Source organism: Hipposideros armiger, unplaced genomic scaffold (assembly GCF_001890085.2).
Source record: "Hipposideros armiger isolate ML-2016 unplaced genomic scaffold, ASM189008v1 scaffold_472, whole genome shotgun sequence".
In the NCBI taxonomy this organism is placed as follows: Eukaryota; Metazoa; Chordata; class Mammalia; order Chiroptera; family Hipposideridae; genus Hipposideros; species Hipposideros armiger.
Genome location: NW_017731822.1, coordinates 21,345 through 36,791, shown reverse-complemented (window position 1 = coordinate 36,791; position 15,447 = coordinate 21,345). Strand labels below are relative to the sequence as shown.

General features: G+C 38.8%; 1 protein-coding gene across 1 annotated transcript in view; it reads left to right on the top strand.

The window, feature by feature from the left end:
- The window catches only part of IL1RL2 (interleukin 1 receptor like 2), a 44,228-nt gene that overhangs the window by 17,250 nt on the left and 11,531 nt on the right, over positions 1-15,447 (top strand). Inside the window, exon 4 of the mRNA XM_019666477.1 lies at positions 3,267-3,428. Within this exon, the coding sequence (XP_019522022.1) occupies positions 3,267-3,428 (162 nt within the window). The remainder of the gene's footprint in view (positions 1-3,266; positions 3,429-15,447) is intronic.

Below are 15,447 nucleotides of genomic sequence, written 5' to 3'. Positions count from 1 at the left end.
TATCTATCTATCTATCTATCTACATATTCTTCAGTTAGATTATGAACTACCTGATGTATAGGACCCGATGATTTCTTGCATCTCCTCACAGTTGATAGGATGGTACTAAGTAGGAATGTAACTGATACCCAAAATAGTCTTTAAATTGAACTTCTTTTTTTTTTTTTTTGTATTTAGGACTGTAAAGAGATTAAAGGAGAGCGTTTTATTAACTGGGGAATAAAGCTTTCAGTGAACAATGTCTCAGCAGAAGACAGAGGGAACTATACATGTCAAGCCAGACTGACACACGCAGGGAGAGAGTACACTGTTTTAAATAGAATTACTGTGGATACCAGTAAGTATGCCCATACCCACTGCCTGGACTTCCTCTTGGCTTTGCATTAGATGGCTCTCTGACTTTGAGAGAAGTGATTCTTGATCTTGATCTTCCAGAAGGTTAACAGGCTCTCAAGCGTGTCATTATTAGAATCAGAGCAGAAAGAATGAGGCAAAAGGGCATGAGAAGTTTTGTTTCCTCATCTGAAGAAACAGAATACTCAAAGATCTCAGTTTATTTATGAAAATTAAGTGCGATCACATATGCAGAGTAACTATTAGGGTGCCTGGCTAAGTGTAGGTATTCAGTAAGTGATGGATATTAGACATATTACTCTATTTCCCTCCACCCTCACTGGTGTTACTCTTCTGGTGGGCCACTCCAGCTTTGACCTCCCCTGGCTCAGGCACTGCAGAGTTCAAAGTCTCTATAATTGGTTCCAGGATGCCCAATGCTCATGAGATTTTAATTCTTCAACATATGACCTAGAGATTTCAAAGCAGACTCATAGGGGTAGAAGAAACCATAAAAATAATTTAGCTCAAACCATTAATTTTAAGCTTGAGCTAAATTAGGTCCAGGAAGCAAGTGACTTATTGAAGTTTTCCAAGTTGGTTAGTGACAGAAACAGCCAGAACTAAAGCCTCGAGGGCCCAAGCAAGCATTTTTCTTCTAAACACATTCAGCAAGGAGTTCCCTATGTTGCCTTTCACTTTAGTTTTTTAATAGAGGGTGGTTTTTTATATTTACTTGTCTAACTGGAAAGAACTGAAGGCTGACTATATCTTTGACTTGGACCTTCATGTTTGTCACTAATTTCTGTTCGACTTCATGTCCTGGGTGATACTTAAAGATTTCTTGATGATGTGGCTCTCTTAGGGGATGCATTCGGCATGGGTGGCCTCCCGCTTCCTACCTGGAGCCCCTTAATTATGAAAATTAATGGCATTAGATTTTGTGATTTTTATGCTTTGGGTTTTATGCTACCTGAGATAACTCTGAAAGTAGACACTGGCTTTGTCTTGTTCACGATTGTATCCCTAACACCTAACCTAGTGCCTGGCCTCGATTAGTCCCAGATCTACGTATGAACTCAATGATTGACTATTCCCATGCTTTGGTTTTATGGGGAGCTGAGGGAATTTTTTGAAAGGTGAAATTTCAAAGAAAAAAATGAAGAATACCTCAAGAGGTGATTGAGTCCAACAGTCTATATTTCATGTCATTGCAATAACCATTTATTTGTTATCTGCCAAAAATGGTTAGAACCTGATAAGTTAAAAAAACAAACAAACAAAAAACAAACAAACATACGTTGTTTCTCCTATTAAGAAGCTCTCAGCCTAGTGGTAGTAGAGGAGCAGAGACGTAAGTGGATCATTTTAGTGTTATGTGGTAAGCATAGAGTTACAGGCAGTTTCTGGGGGAGCAAGAAAAGAGTCAGAAATAGCCACAGGAGTAGCAAATAGATGGTCTGGGAGGCTTATAAGAGGAATTGCCTCTTAGTTGAATTTTAAAGGATGAGTAGGATTTACAGAAATAAAGAAGAGCGAGGAGGGGCAGGGAGAGGAGAATATGGAAAAGTGTAGCAGTTTCTATCATTATAGTTTATGTTGGATCTAAAATTAATCTTGTTAGAGCATATGTAAGTGCGAGGTGAGGCGTGGTGGAAGCTGAAGCCATAGAGTCAAACAAGGTCAAGGGGGCCAGTTATATGCAGGCTTTACCATGCTGCCGCTGAAGAGCCCTGGGATGGGTACAAGTGCCGAGTAATGAGGCTGCATTTGGGATGGGCAAACTCAGTCTTGAGATGGTTTGAGCAGGAGTTGAAGAGGGTCTGGAGGCCTGCAGACCACTTAGGCAGCTGCTGCAATCTCAGGAGAGTGCTGATAATCTGAACTTGGGTGGAGGTGGTAGGGATTTTTCTTCAGGCAGTCACTTAGTGACTCTTCATTGTGTGCCCAACAAGGCCAGGACCTGTGCTAAGCAGAGAGAACATGATGGTGAGGAAAACAGCCCATGACCACTGATCTGATGGAGCTTTGAAGTCTGAGTAGGGAAGAAGGCAGAGATAAGTCAAATAATCTACTAATGAGTAATTATCAAGGAGATTCATGCAGTGAAGGAAAGGGAAATATGAGATCAGAGAAACAAGGACCTATTGCAAAGACAGTTTGGTCAGGGAAAGCTTCCTGAGGATAGTGATGCTTGTGGTCAGGAAGCATCAACTGAGTGATGGAATGGGTGAGAGTTTTTGAGACTGAAGATGCAGCCAAAGTGAAGGCCCTATAATGAGACAGACAATGGTATGTCTAAAGGATGGAAAGCAGACAGGTTGGCTGGAACGATGCTGAGTGAGGGAGATCATGGTAGGTGATGAANACATACATGTAATGGGAATACCAGAAGCAGAAGAAAGAGAGAAAGGAACAGAAATATGTGAAACAGTAATGACGGAGAATTTCCCCAGATTAATGTCAGACACCAAACCACAAATCCAGGAAGATCACAGAACACCAAATGAGATAAATACCAAAAAAACACCCCACCTACTTACTAAGCATATCATTTTCAAACTACAGGAAAATCAAAGATAAGGTGGGGGGAGGGGAGAGTCCTAAAAGAAGCCAAAGGCAAAAAAAAAAAAAACCCAAAAAGCCTTCCATATAGAGACACAAAAATATGAATTACACTCAAGTTTTCAGAAATCATGCAAGCAAGAAAAGAGTGGAGTGAATTATTTTAAATATTGAAAGAATGAAATGCTGAGTGTGGCAGTGCTTAGTACCTAGTCTGGGGCTAAGTCAGCTGACTGGGCACTCTGACGTCATTGAACCCAAGCAAAAAGGATATTGTGATAGGAACTCAGATTTTCACTTTGTTAGTGTAAGAGAATTGGGTAGGAATAATTTCATTAGCTTGTCCCCCCCCCCTTTTTTTTTTTCAGATGGGAAGCTGTATGATGCATACGTCTTATACCCCAAGCCTCAGAGAAAAAGCCAGAGCCATAATGTGGACACACTGGCATTGAAGATTCTGCCCAAAGTGCTGGAGATGCAGTGTGGATACAAGTTATTTATATTTGGCAGGGATGAATTTCCTGGACAAGGTATGTTTTAAGTGAGGTATAAAAATGTCAAATGAATAAACAATAAAGGAACCTCTCTGTTCCTTCACTTTACAAATGGTGGGGACTCTGCTTGTCTTTCCCACAGAACCACAGGGGTCTTTCACCTCCCCCACCCACAGCCCCTGAGCTGTGGAGGCTGGGACCAAGCTCTCTTCTCGCAATTAGGCTCATTTCTGCAACAGGATAACTGGGATCCTGGGTGAAATAATGTGACTCTCACTTTGAGTAAGGATATCGTTAACCCATTTGCATGAGCAGGTGGTGGATGACATAGACTTGGCCAAGAGACTGAAAGTGGTCATTTGCCACGCCATCCTTGAGAGTAATCGCTGTGTATTTTCCGTCAGTTGACTGTGTAAATCAGCTCATGTTTAAAGCTGATTTTATAAACCTCACTGCTCCCCCCCCCCCGCAATCTTCATCTACCTAAATAAAATAGAAATTATGTATTTACTTCTCCTATTTAATAGGAGTGTAGGTTTGGGCACTGCAGNATTTATGCAAATACATTTTTGTATTTTTGCCAACAGTCAATAAGGGCAAATGCAGATGATTTAAGATCAAAAGTAGGGTTGAATTTCTTTAGGAAATGAAAGGAATTTAGCCAGAACCTAGATAAACTGTCACCCTCTACTAGATAGTGGTGAACTATATCTGCCAATAGTCCCAGTTTCCTCAGAAAACTCTCTAGTAGGTCTACACTTCTGTAAGTTTCTTGATGAAATAAGTGGTTATTGTTGGTGGTGGGGTGTCCAAATCTTCATTATTTGTTGCTATTCATTGGCATTTCCTCAATTGCTGTTCAAGTTACTATGGTTGGGAAACAAATTACCTCAAAACTTCAGGGCAAAAAATCAACCATTTATTTTGCCTGTGGATTCTGTGGGCCAGGAATGTGGACAGGCACAGTAGGCGTGGCCTGTCTCAGCTCCATGGTGTCTGGGGCCTCCGCTGGAGGATTGGCACTTGATTTTGGCTGCTGGCTGGTGACCTCAGCAACTCTCCACAAGGGTACCTCCCAACAGTCTCTCTGTGTGGCTATGCTGGGCTTTCTCACAGCATGGTTTCTGGCTTCCAAGGGCTAGTGTTTTAAGAACAAAAGGAGCCAGGTGAAAGCCATATTTTATGACTAAGATCCTGAATTTTTAGTATCAATTACACCCCATTCTACCCATTCTGTTTGTCAAGGCAGCTACAGAGTCTTGCCCAATTTTAAGTGAGTGGAAATAGATTCCACATCTTTGTGGGGCATGGTAAAGTTCTGAAACATAGGACTAGAAATATTGCTGAGGCTATTTCTGGAAAACACAGTCTCACACAGTTGCACAGAACTAATCTGGGGAATGTTTTGTGAAGTTTCCTGCTGCCAGGAGTGGTGACTAGGATTTGAATCAAGGCTGTGAATTTTCCCGCTGGGAGACCTTGGTGAAATCACACAGCTTCCTTACCCCTAATCCAAGGATAGAAGTGTGACCCTCACAGTTGACTGTGAGAGGCAGAGCCATGAAGGGCTGGCTTGCAGTGACCTGATAGGACCCTTCAAAACCAGTGGGCTAAAGCAAAAAGCAAAATGGCTGCAGCTTGATCTTTTGCTATATTGGTCAGTATTACAAATTGGTCATTCCAAAGTGATGAAAACCCACTGCGTTTTGAGGACAAGTCAGGAAGATATATTTCTATTCAAAAGCTTAGTCAGTAAGAAACAAAAAGATGACCAAAAAATTAGAAGCATTTTTATATTTTGAGTTTTTAGAAGGTGTGAGATTCTCTTGCTACCCAAATTTCTTCGTTTCTGAGTCTGCGCATTGCACAACAAGGAGCACCTGTGTCCTTAGAGAACACGGAACGCTATCAAGAGAGAATTCACTTGTAATATTGGTTTTTTGTCTTCCTTCCTTCCTTCCTTCCTTCCTTCCTTCCTTCCTTCCTTCCTTCCTTCCTTCCTTCCTTCCTTCTTTTCTTCCTTCCACGACAATGGTAAAGAAGAGAAACAGATCAAGAGAAGAGACACTAGTGGCAGGGCCTGAGACAGGGATGGCGATGAACCAGGACATTTGTTTTAGTTTAGAAAACAAGAAATACCACATTTACTCAGCAGGTCCTGCTATGGTGTGAATAGACTACCAACCTAACCAACCCTTTATCATACAAGGATAAATATTATTCTGTTTTTAAATGGGAAAATTTAATTCCTTCCTAAAAAGTTTAGAAGAATAAGGGATTTATGAAATCTTTTTCCCCCTATTTTCTCTATCTATATGTATAAAATTCTCTTGCTTTAGAAATTCTGGTGTGTGAGATTAAATTTTATATAGAAAAATATTCACCTATGCAGTGGTGATCTAGCCTAGTGACATTTAAGGCATTCCACAAGGAGTTGTAGCTGGGTTAGGTTTTTGCCAACTCTAAACACAAATCAGTCATCTCTTTAGTACCTGCCCTATGACCCTGATTTATTAAAAAGCTGAATCTGTTCATGGTCTAGAACTTTTCTGTCCCCCATATAGATGCCACCTCTTTGAGCCTCTGTAAAATCAAGCCCCATTCAGACACCTGGCAGTGCTGATGGAGACCTCAGGTCCTATCCCCACCTTCACACAACTTCCTTTCATGACAGCATGTGGGAGACTGAGGAAGTGTGCATGTGTGTGTGTGTGTGTGCTTGTGTTACCATTTTCCACCGGATGGCCAGGGATGATGAGCAGAGGCCTGCAGGTTGGCAGTGGTTGGTGTGAGAATCATGGAATGAGAAAAGGCTATGTGTAAACTCTAAAGTTCTGTACACATTTTAACTACTTTTATTTAGATCAAAACTAGAAGAGCCCAAGACTTGACCCTCTTTCATTAGGCTTAGAACCACTCCCCTTCAAGTCTGTTGATCAAACAAATTTCCATAAAAAAGGAATAGAAGAGGCTAGCTTCCCTCCCCCATTCTCATTAGGTTGGCTTTAAATTTCCGAATGGCCTGGAGCTCAAAAATCACATTTTCAGTGAGATTTCCACTCAAAGCTCCTAAGCCCCAAAACTTTTTTATTCATGTGCTCCTTGAGCAGAGCACACATACCCCCAGTTTCATGCCTTTCTCAAACTATTCCCCTTCATGGCTGGTTTATCCTCCACTTCCAGCCCCTCATTGTTTTCTAAACTCTTTTCACCTTTTCATCCATGTCCTTTGTGAATTTTTACTAAGAACTCTAGGCTATGCAGAATTTTTTGTTTCTTTCTGTCTCTTCTGTTCATTCAGCCATTTCTTATCTTATAGAGCCGTATGCTCTTTTTACATCTTCTACATCTATGAATGGTCTTCCCAGTTAGGTCTTGTGTCTTGTTCATCTGTTCAGTGGCTGCGATTTGCAGTTGCTCAATAAACACTTGCTCGTTCTGATGATGATGACATGCGCTGTTGTGTTTGACTTCTCGGGGCTGCACAGCCAACTCCTAGAGTCTGCTCAGATGCTTGGCTTTTCCACAGAGCAATATGCAGTTGTAGTGATGGAATTCACTGGTAGGTTTAAATTGTAAGAGATTCGGCCCATTTTGCCTCATGCAGTTAGGACAGCACTCCATTGCACAGGACCTGTCGAGGGTGACATTGATTGAGATGCTTGCTTTCAATTCCTGTTTTGAGCCAAACCACAGGGAGTAGTTATAGCAGACATGGAAGAATGCCTCCGATGGGCTTATTACTAGACTGGACATGGCTGAGGAAAGAATCTCTGAGCTTGAGGATATCTAAAAACAAACCTCCAAAACTGAAAAGCAAAGAGGAGAAAGACTGGGAAAAAAAAAAAAAGAACAAAATAGCCAATGACTGTGATACAACCTCAAAAAGTGAACATACATGTAATGGGAATACCAGAAGCAGAAGAAAGAGAGAAAGGAACAGAAATATGTGAAACAGNGGAGCTTTGAAGTCTGAGTAGGGAAGAAGGCAGAGATAAGTCAAATAATCTACTAATGAGTAATTATCAAGGAGATTCATGCAGTGAAGGAAAGGGAAATATGAGATCAGAGAAACAAAGACCTATTGCAAAGACAGTTTGGTCAGGGAAAGCTTCCTGAGGATAGTGATGCTTGTGGTCAGGAAGCATCAACTGAGTGATGGAATGGGTGAGAGTTTTTGAGACTGAGGATGCAGCCAAAGTGAAGGCCCTATAATGAGACAGACAATGGTATGTCTAAAGGATGGAAAGCAGACAGGTTGGCTGGAACGATGCTGAGTGAGGGAGATCATGGTAGGTGATGAAGTTGGAGAAGTAATCAGGGGCCGAGATTAAGTAGAAACATGCAATCCAAAGTGGGAGTATGGACTTTATTCTAAGAACAATGGTAAGCAGCCAGAAGGGTGGAGAGCAGGAGAGTATCATGACATGACTTTCATTTCTGAAAGCTCATGGAGGCTGCTGTGCACAGAATAATGCCACAGAGACACGAGTGGCAGTTAGTAGACAGAAATGCAGGTGAGACATCAGGTAGGCACAGACAACATGGAGGCACTGAAGGCAGAGCGATGCAGATGGATTTGAGGCATTTTAGGAGGTAAAACCCACAGGTCTTAGTGTTGGATTGAATATGGGGTGAGGGATGTGGCAAGGTCAAGGAAGCGAGGCCTTTGGGCATATGCAGCTGACTGGACAGTGATACCATTCAATGAAATAAGATAACTTTGGAGGAAAATTTAGGAGTAAGATCATGAGTTTGGTCTTGGCTATGCTGAGTACTTGGTGCTTTTAAGATGCTCAAGTGGAGATATCGAGTAGGCTGTGGTCTATGTGGGTCTGGAGCCTAGAGAAAGATATGAAGATACAACTTACTCCTACCCAGTCATTGGACTTTAGATGGCAATTGAAGAGATGGATATATATGAGAATGCCTAGGGGAAGGGTAGAGAGTAGAAAACGAAGTGTTTAGGAGTGAAGAAAGAGGCACAGACTGAGAAATGTTATGAGGAAAAATGGGTTTGACTTGGTGATTTATATTTTGAAAAGGGTGAGGGAAAAACTGTTGCCTAGAATGAATTTCAGATTTTAGATATGTGTGATCAGTGGAAGGTGGTACATTATCTAGCTGATGATGACTTTTGTTTGGGACATAATGAACTTAAAGAGTTTGTAGAATGTGCAAATATTATAGTCATCATCAAGAACATATGTTTTTTCATTTTTCTAGTTTCCTTTTTATAACTTTTCCACCTCCCACCCAAATGTATATGAGGAGTGTGGGACTAAGGTGATTGCTAAATTTTGGTTGNTTCAGATGTTTTATGATTTTTTATGATTAAGCTGGGGACTAGTCAACAATAGAAACAAAGAAAGACCCAAAGATTGTGTTTATCCAAGGCCATCCAGGGAAGAGGTTTCCACAGCCCAAAGATTTAAGCTTTTTGTTTGTTGCTACTCTGAAGAAGACAACATCACATTACCAATGTCTGATGCCTTCACCCATTTGGCTCTTAGTAATTCCCATTTTATTCGGTATGCAGTTTGTCCAGTTGTAATTTAGTTTCCCATATAGGGTGTTTATAGACAAATGCAAGATTTCTAGAAAGTTGTAGTTCACATTGTAAGTAAGCAAATGCTTGTTCTGGCGTTATCAAATTTCACCTTTCAAAATCGATTTGTTAACACAGTGGCAGAGAATGAGGTCTTATGCTGAATTGCAACTGGCTCATTAAGGGGACAGCTCAAAACTTGGGCAATCAAATCTTTATTTATAAATTTGGGGTTTGCATGTTAGTCTTCTCTATTATAATGATTGTGAGGTACCAGATGTTAGGGCTGGCGTCTTATCCCTGCATGGCCAGGCGCCTCACACTTCTAGCAAAGGGCAGGTCTTAAAGGTTTGAATGAATACAATGAACTCAACTATCCAAGAAGTCACTCTGTAGAGAGGAGCTTCCTGAAGAAAGGGAGAGAGGTTGGAGACAGAGTTCTTCCTGTGAGGTGGGAGAAATGGCAATTAGCATGAGAACGTGAGCTTCTGACAGGGCAGGCAAATGGTGAGGCTTGCCCTCTGGGTGGTTCCTGAGGATGACACTGAGAAAGGCACCCTAAGATTAATCAGTCCTCAAGTTGGTTTGGTGTAAAGCTGTTTCCTTGTTGATGCAGTGGAGGCATGGGAGACATAAGAAGTGATATGACATCTGCTGTCCCTAAACCTGGTCAGCATACTTTGGCTATGGCTCAAGTCACCAAGCAGAATGTTGTGGATGAGTTATTTGGATCTCTGGAAAGTCCAATGCTGGATAGGTACAGGTGTGTTTGGGCCTGTAATACTGTGGAGGTAGTCATTATTCAGCTGGGCTTGCAGTCTTGGCAAAGGGGTCTGGCGCCATACATGGTGGTCCATTGCGAGAGATGGGCCCCTGTAGTTGGAGGACCTTCCTGCCTGTTCACGTACTCCTAACCAAACTCCTTTATGGCCCAGTCTCCGTCCTCCATGAAGTCTTCCGTCCAGCCTACGTAGGCCTCTGTCCATGCAACTTTTATTAAACTTAACATTTAATAAATGTTAACATTTTAGCCTGTTAAAAATTCTTTGTCAACTCTTCTGGATACATATATATATATNAACAGAGGGTGCCAAAAATATGTATACACATTTTAAGAAAGGAAAAAACTGTATTAAAATTGCAATATTCAATATATACTAATAACAAAAGATGAATACAAGTCATGTTTGATTTCTGCAATTATAAGAGCTGCTCGAAGTGGTTACCATAAGCGTCCAGACACTTCTGATTATGGCGAACTACTGCTTGAGGAATGTTAACTAAAGTGTCCACTTGTATTGCTGTGCATACCGTTTCAATTTCTTCACACGGTACCATGCGTCTGAAACTTATCACAAATGATGCAATTGTTAGGCGAGTTGGAGGTTCTGTTGCATACTCACACCTCCATTGTTGTCGAACTTTCACAACGTTCTCGAATTTCAAATACCACTTCAAAATGGCCTTGCACACTGTGAATGACAACCGTGCTTCTGCCATTTTCTTTGACTGTTCTGCCTGTCGCATGATGATGCTAGCAATCATTTGATTAGCGCCATCTTTTGAGTGAACGTCACCCTACACATTGCTACCATAATTCAATTCAACTTCGAAAAGTAATACATAGATAACATCGCTTAAAATGTGTAGACATTTTTTTGGCACCCCAGTATATTGTCTCAGAATGCATGTGATCTATTAAGGCCTTGAAAAATTAATAAATCTTTACAGTACCCTAACTAGATGGGAAAAATGAATACGAGACTGAGAGCAGTTCTGTGCAGCTCATATGCATAAAGATGCACAAATTTATAACTTTCCAGTTCAGAGAATTATAATACAATGCTAAAAGCACAAGAACATGGGGAAAATGGGTGTCAAACGTGTTGCATGAGTCCCTGTTACACAGAAGGGCTTTGTGTACACTAAGTGCCTACTTTCCATATAAAAAACACGGTAAGAATTATTGCCCCATGTTTGATAAAACAGATGTCCTAACTTGGACTTTATTCTGTGTTAAATTTTAGAATTCTAATTTGGCAGCTCCTGAGCAACAAAGAAAGCAACAAACATTTTTTTTTTCCTGATGACAAAATTCAGTTGTGGAATTCTGGTTTTGTGTGCCCAGGGCAGCCTGAGGAGCCTCGAGTGCTGGGGACAGTCAGCTGGATGTAGGGTTTCTACTGGGGGCTGTGGTCCCTGCAGAGGCTGCTCTGTGCTAGCTTACTGTCCGTGCCTGAGACCTGGCTTGCGCCTAGTTGAGATGAGACTTCAGTGTGTCCACACTTGTCTTTTCTGTCACATAGATGTGACTGGTTCATCTGCTTTCTGCTTTGACTGACAGGGGACTACATCGACTTAGGTGGTATTCCTGGAACTCTGTCACCTTGACATTTGTCACTCCCTGACTCACTGCAGCTCCCAGGAGCGTGAGTGGTGAGTGCGTGGTGAAACTATCTGGTAGTGAGGTCAAGTTTAGCAGGAAGAGAAAAAAGGAATAGTGAGTCACCCTGAGCTGGGGGAGCTGAGCAGATGAGTGACTCAGGGAACCCCACCCGCAGCTGAACTTGGGCTGCAGCCCAAATTCAGAACCAGTGGGCTGAGGATTTGGAAATGGAACTTATGGTCCACTAGTGGTCCTTTTTTTTTTATTTTCCTCTAAATCTAGAAAAGTCTATGAATACTTTGTGATTAAATTCTCGACAGCTCAGTCTCTGAGAACTATCCTATAAAACCCTTTGCAGTGTTGGCTTTAACAGTGAGCTGGTGATGAGACTGGAAGATGAGTTGCAGGTACTGTTTTTAGATTTGCTTCCCGGAAGGATAGTTTCCAGTCATTTGGAAACATGCGGAGTAATGGACAGCAAACACAAATGAGGACAAGGGAGAAATTGTGTTTTTCTCATGATGAAGTATTTATTTCATAGATTAGCCAGGCTTTCTACATGAATAATAGTTACCTGAGTCTAACTCAGAGTTTTATGAAGTCATCAGCTGGCCTGGTTAAAGCACACAAGTTCTGTATATTGTCTAATAAGTCACAGGAGGTGCTTTGAAAACTCTCCTGCCAGGGGTACACGTGTGTACAAAAACAAAAGGGTCAGTTTATAGATCTACTCGGGCGATGTGTATATGCCTCACCTTATTCCAGATAAATTTGTGGAGGATGTTCACATAGAACAGAATGATTAAAAACAAAAACAAAATAGGTAAAGTGAACACAGGGAGACAAAGGAAGAATGGTAACATAAAGCCAGGGGAGAGTTCATGACAAACNAAAAAAAATTGTGTGTCAAATAGCAGTGCATCAGAATATATATAGCTGAAACTCTCAGATATACAAAAAGAATGTAGTAAAATTATATGATTATTTTAATTATAGTGGGAGATTTTAACATACTCCAGCTTTGACAAATTTGTTAGTCAAATAAGGATCAAATAAGTAATATAACAAGAATAATATATTGACTAAATCACACTCATAAACATCTATGAAAAAGTTAGAGTCTCAAAAGAGGAAATTATACAGACCACATGGTGCAATCATAATGCAGTAAGTCTAGAAATTTGCAACTAAAGTCAAAACAATGATAAACCCCACAAAAATAAAATTCACGAATTTTAAAAATTAAGTAACAACAATTTTACCTTCCAATTATTTGCTTTGATGGTTAGATTTAATCCAAAGCCACAGTTACAGATTATTTAGAAAATAAAGGCAATGAAATATATCAGATTTCATGGAATGTGACCAATGTTGAACTCAAAACAGTTTTATCTTTAAATATCATTATTATTAATAATTAGTATAGAAATGATTAAAATACATAAATTAATTATTTAACTCACTAAAAAGGTCAACTAAATAACCCCATGGAAGAAAATAACAAAGATAAAAGTAAAAAAATAATGAATTTATTAAATGATAAGTTCCAGAGTTAGTTAGTTCTGGGGTAGAAGTGTGCAGGGCAGGGAAGAATAAAAAAAGATGACAGGGAACTCTCCAGCAAATTTAATTCCCCAAATGTGGAAAAACTCAAATATAAAAGACAGAAATGAGAAAGCTTATAAAGCAACAAATAGAGATGAAATCTGTTTAAAGACTTTATATGTTTTTATAAGAAAAGGTCTTGTAAACATTCAAGGAAATAATAATGTCCATAATAGAGGATCTTTGTCTACCTATCACTCACCATGTGAATACTCCAGTGGATTTCATAAACACCCAGAAAAGATAAGTATACCTGTTACTACCTCTCTTAATTAAATTTATTCCCCCTTCTGTCTTTGAAAATTCTAGCCAATGTGTTTAGAAAATAGAGAGACAGGAGATGTAGGCCTTGGAAGAGAAAGGTAAACATATAATTAGCTTATATAATCTTTGGATATATACTTCGAAATTTTAAGAATATTCTCTAAAATACTATAATCACTAGAAATTTTCAGTATTATATGTATTATTCCAATACAAAGTAAACTTTCAAAGTTAACAGCATTTGTATGTGCCTGAAATAATCATATGTTATGTAATTGGGAAAAATGACATTCATAATTGTAATAAAATTACAAAATATTAAGGAATAAAATGAACAGGAAATTCAAAATGCCTGCCTACTTAAAGATACTACAATATTTTAAGCCTGGACCTTAAAGAAGATGAATTTTAGTGAAATTTCTTATCATGTTCCTAAATGGGAACTCTTGATATCAAAAACAGGTTAGTTTTTCCCAGAATAATATATGTTTAATATAATACCAATTAAATTTCACTGAATGTCCTGAAACTTGACAAAACATTTCTGAAATTCATGTCAAAAAATGCTGGAAAGAGGTAGCAAAGAAATAATTAAATCGAAGAAATAAAGAGAAATCCTTTCTAGTATATATTAAAGTGTATTATAAAGCTACAGTAAGTAAATACTGATAGTACATTAATACACAGATTAAGGTAACAAAACTGCTTGAATTTTTAACAGAAATAATGGAGGTTGTATACTGAAAAGAAACTGCTAATTTTATAACCAGTGAAGCTATGACAAACTAAAAATGACAAAATTTGTCAACCACAGTCCTACCCAAAAGAACATTATTACAAAGGAAAATTCCAGGCCAATCTCATTAATAAACACAGATGAAAATTTCTAAGCAAATTATTAGGAAATTGATTTTAATAACTTCATAAAGGATGATACATTGTGATGACTTTGGGCTTATATGAAACAATGCAAAATTGTTTCACATTAATAATTCATTATTTTATCTTGAATTAACAAATTAAAGATGAAAAATAATATACTTAACCTCAATAGATATTGAAAAGTCACTTAGAAGACTTGTACTGGGAATTCATTATTTAAAAAATAAATTAAACTCTTAAAACTAGGAATGGAAGGAAATGTCTGTAATCTTATTTTAAAAACTCAATTTTTTAAAACCTACAGTAGTAACACACTAAAGACTGAACTATTGAGTGCCTTTCCTTTGTTTTGAGGAAGAAGACAATCAAAATCTCAAGATTTTAGTTTTTGCAGAATTTGATATGTTGACTATATTGGTATGCAAATTGGTATGCAAACATTGGTATGAAAATTCAAAGATTGAAAAATAGTCTAGACTCTTAACAAAGAACTAGAGGAGAGGACTTGTGCCACCAAATTTCAAGATTTATTCAAAAGCTATAGTAATTTAGCGGTCTAGTGCTGGTGTGAGAAGAGACAATGGAGTAGAATTGAAGGCCCAGAAATATTGGGTTGTTGGAAAAGTCATGACATATTTTTTTCTATGTTTTTTGTTGCAAAAATGCGTCATGGCTTTTCCGACAACCCAATAGATGCATGCAAGAAGACACTTGATCTTGATGATATTGACACTACAGAGAAGTAGGGAAACTGCAATTTTTTTCAATAAATGGTAATCAACAATTGGATGTAATATAGAATAAAATGGAACTTGACCCCTGTATCACACTATTTATACAAATAATTTCAAGTGAATTGTAGACCTAAATATGAAAATCAAAACAATGAATTTCTAGAAAAACACCATCATGGTTTGGGGCAATGGAAGATTTTTTTTAAAATAAGAAAATACAAAATGTTAGTTTTAAAGAAAAAATTTATAAGTAAGACTACATTAAAAATAAGAACTTCTCTTTATTAAAAGACATTAAAAGAATAAAAAACAAGCCACAGAGTGGAAGAAGATAGTTGCAATAAAGTGAACAAAGTTCTCATATCCGAAATCTATGAAAACTCCTCCAATGTAAAGAGGAAAAGACAACCTAATTTCTCAAAAAAGATAGACGAACCACTTGGACAGACAGTTTACAACAGAGGATATCAACTTGGCTAATCAAAGCATAAAAAGGTGTTCAACCAGGTACAATCTGGGAAAATGCAAATTAAATTTGCAATGTGATCTTAAGACACACACACCAGGATGGCTAAAACCAAATAGAGTGATGATACCCTGTATTGTTAATTATGTGAAGTGACAGGAACTCTCATA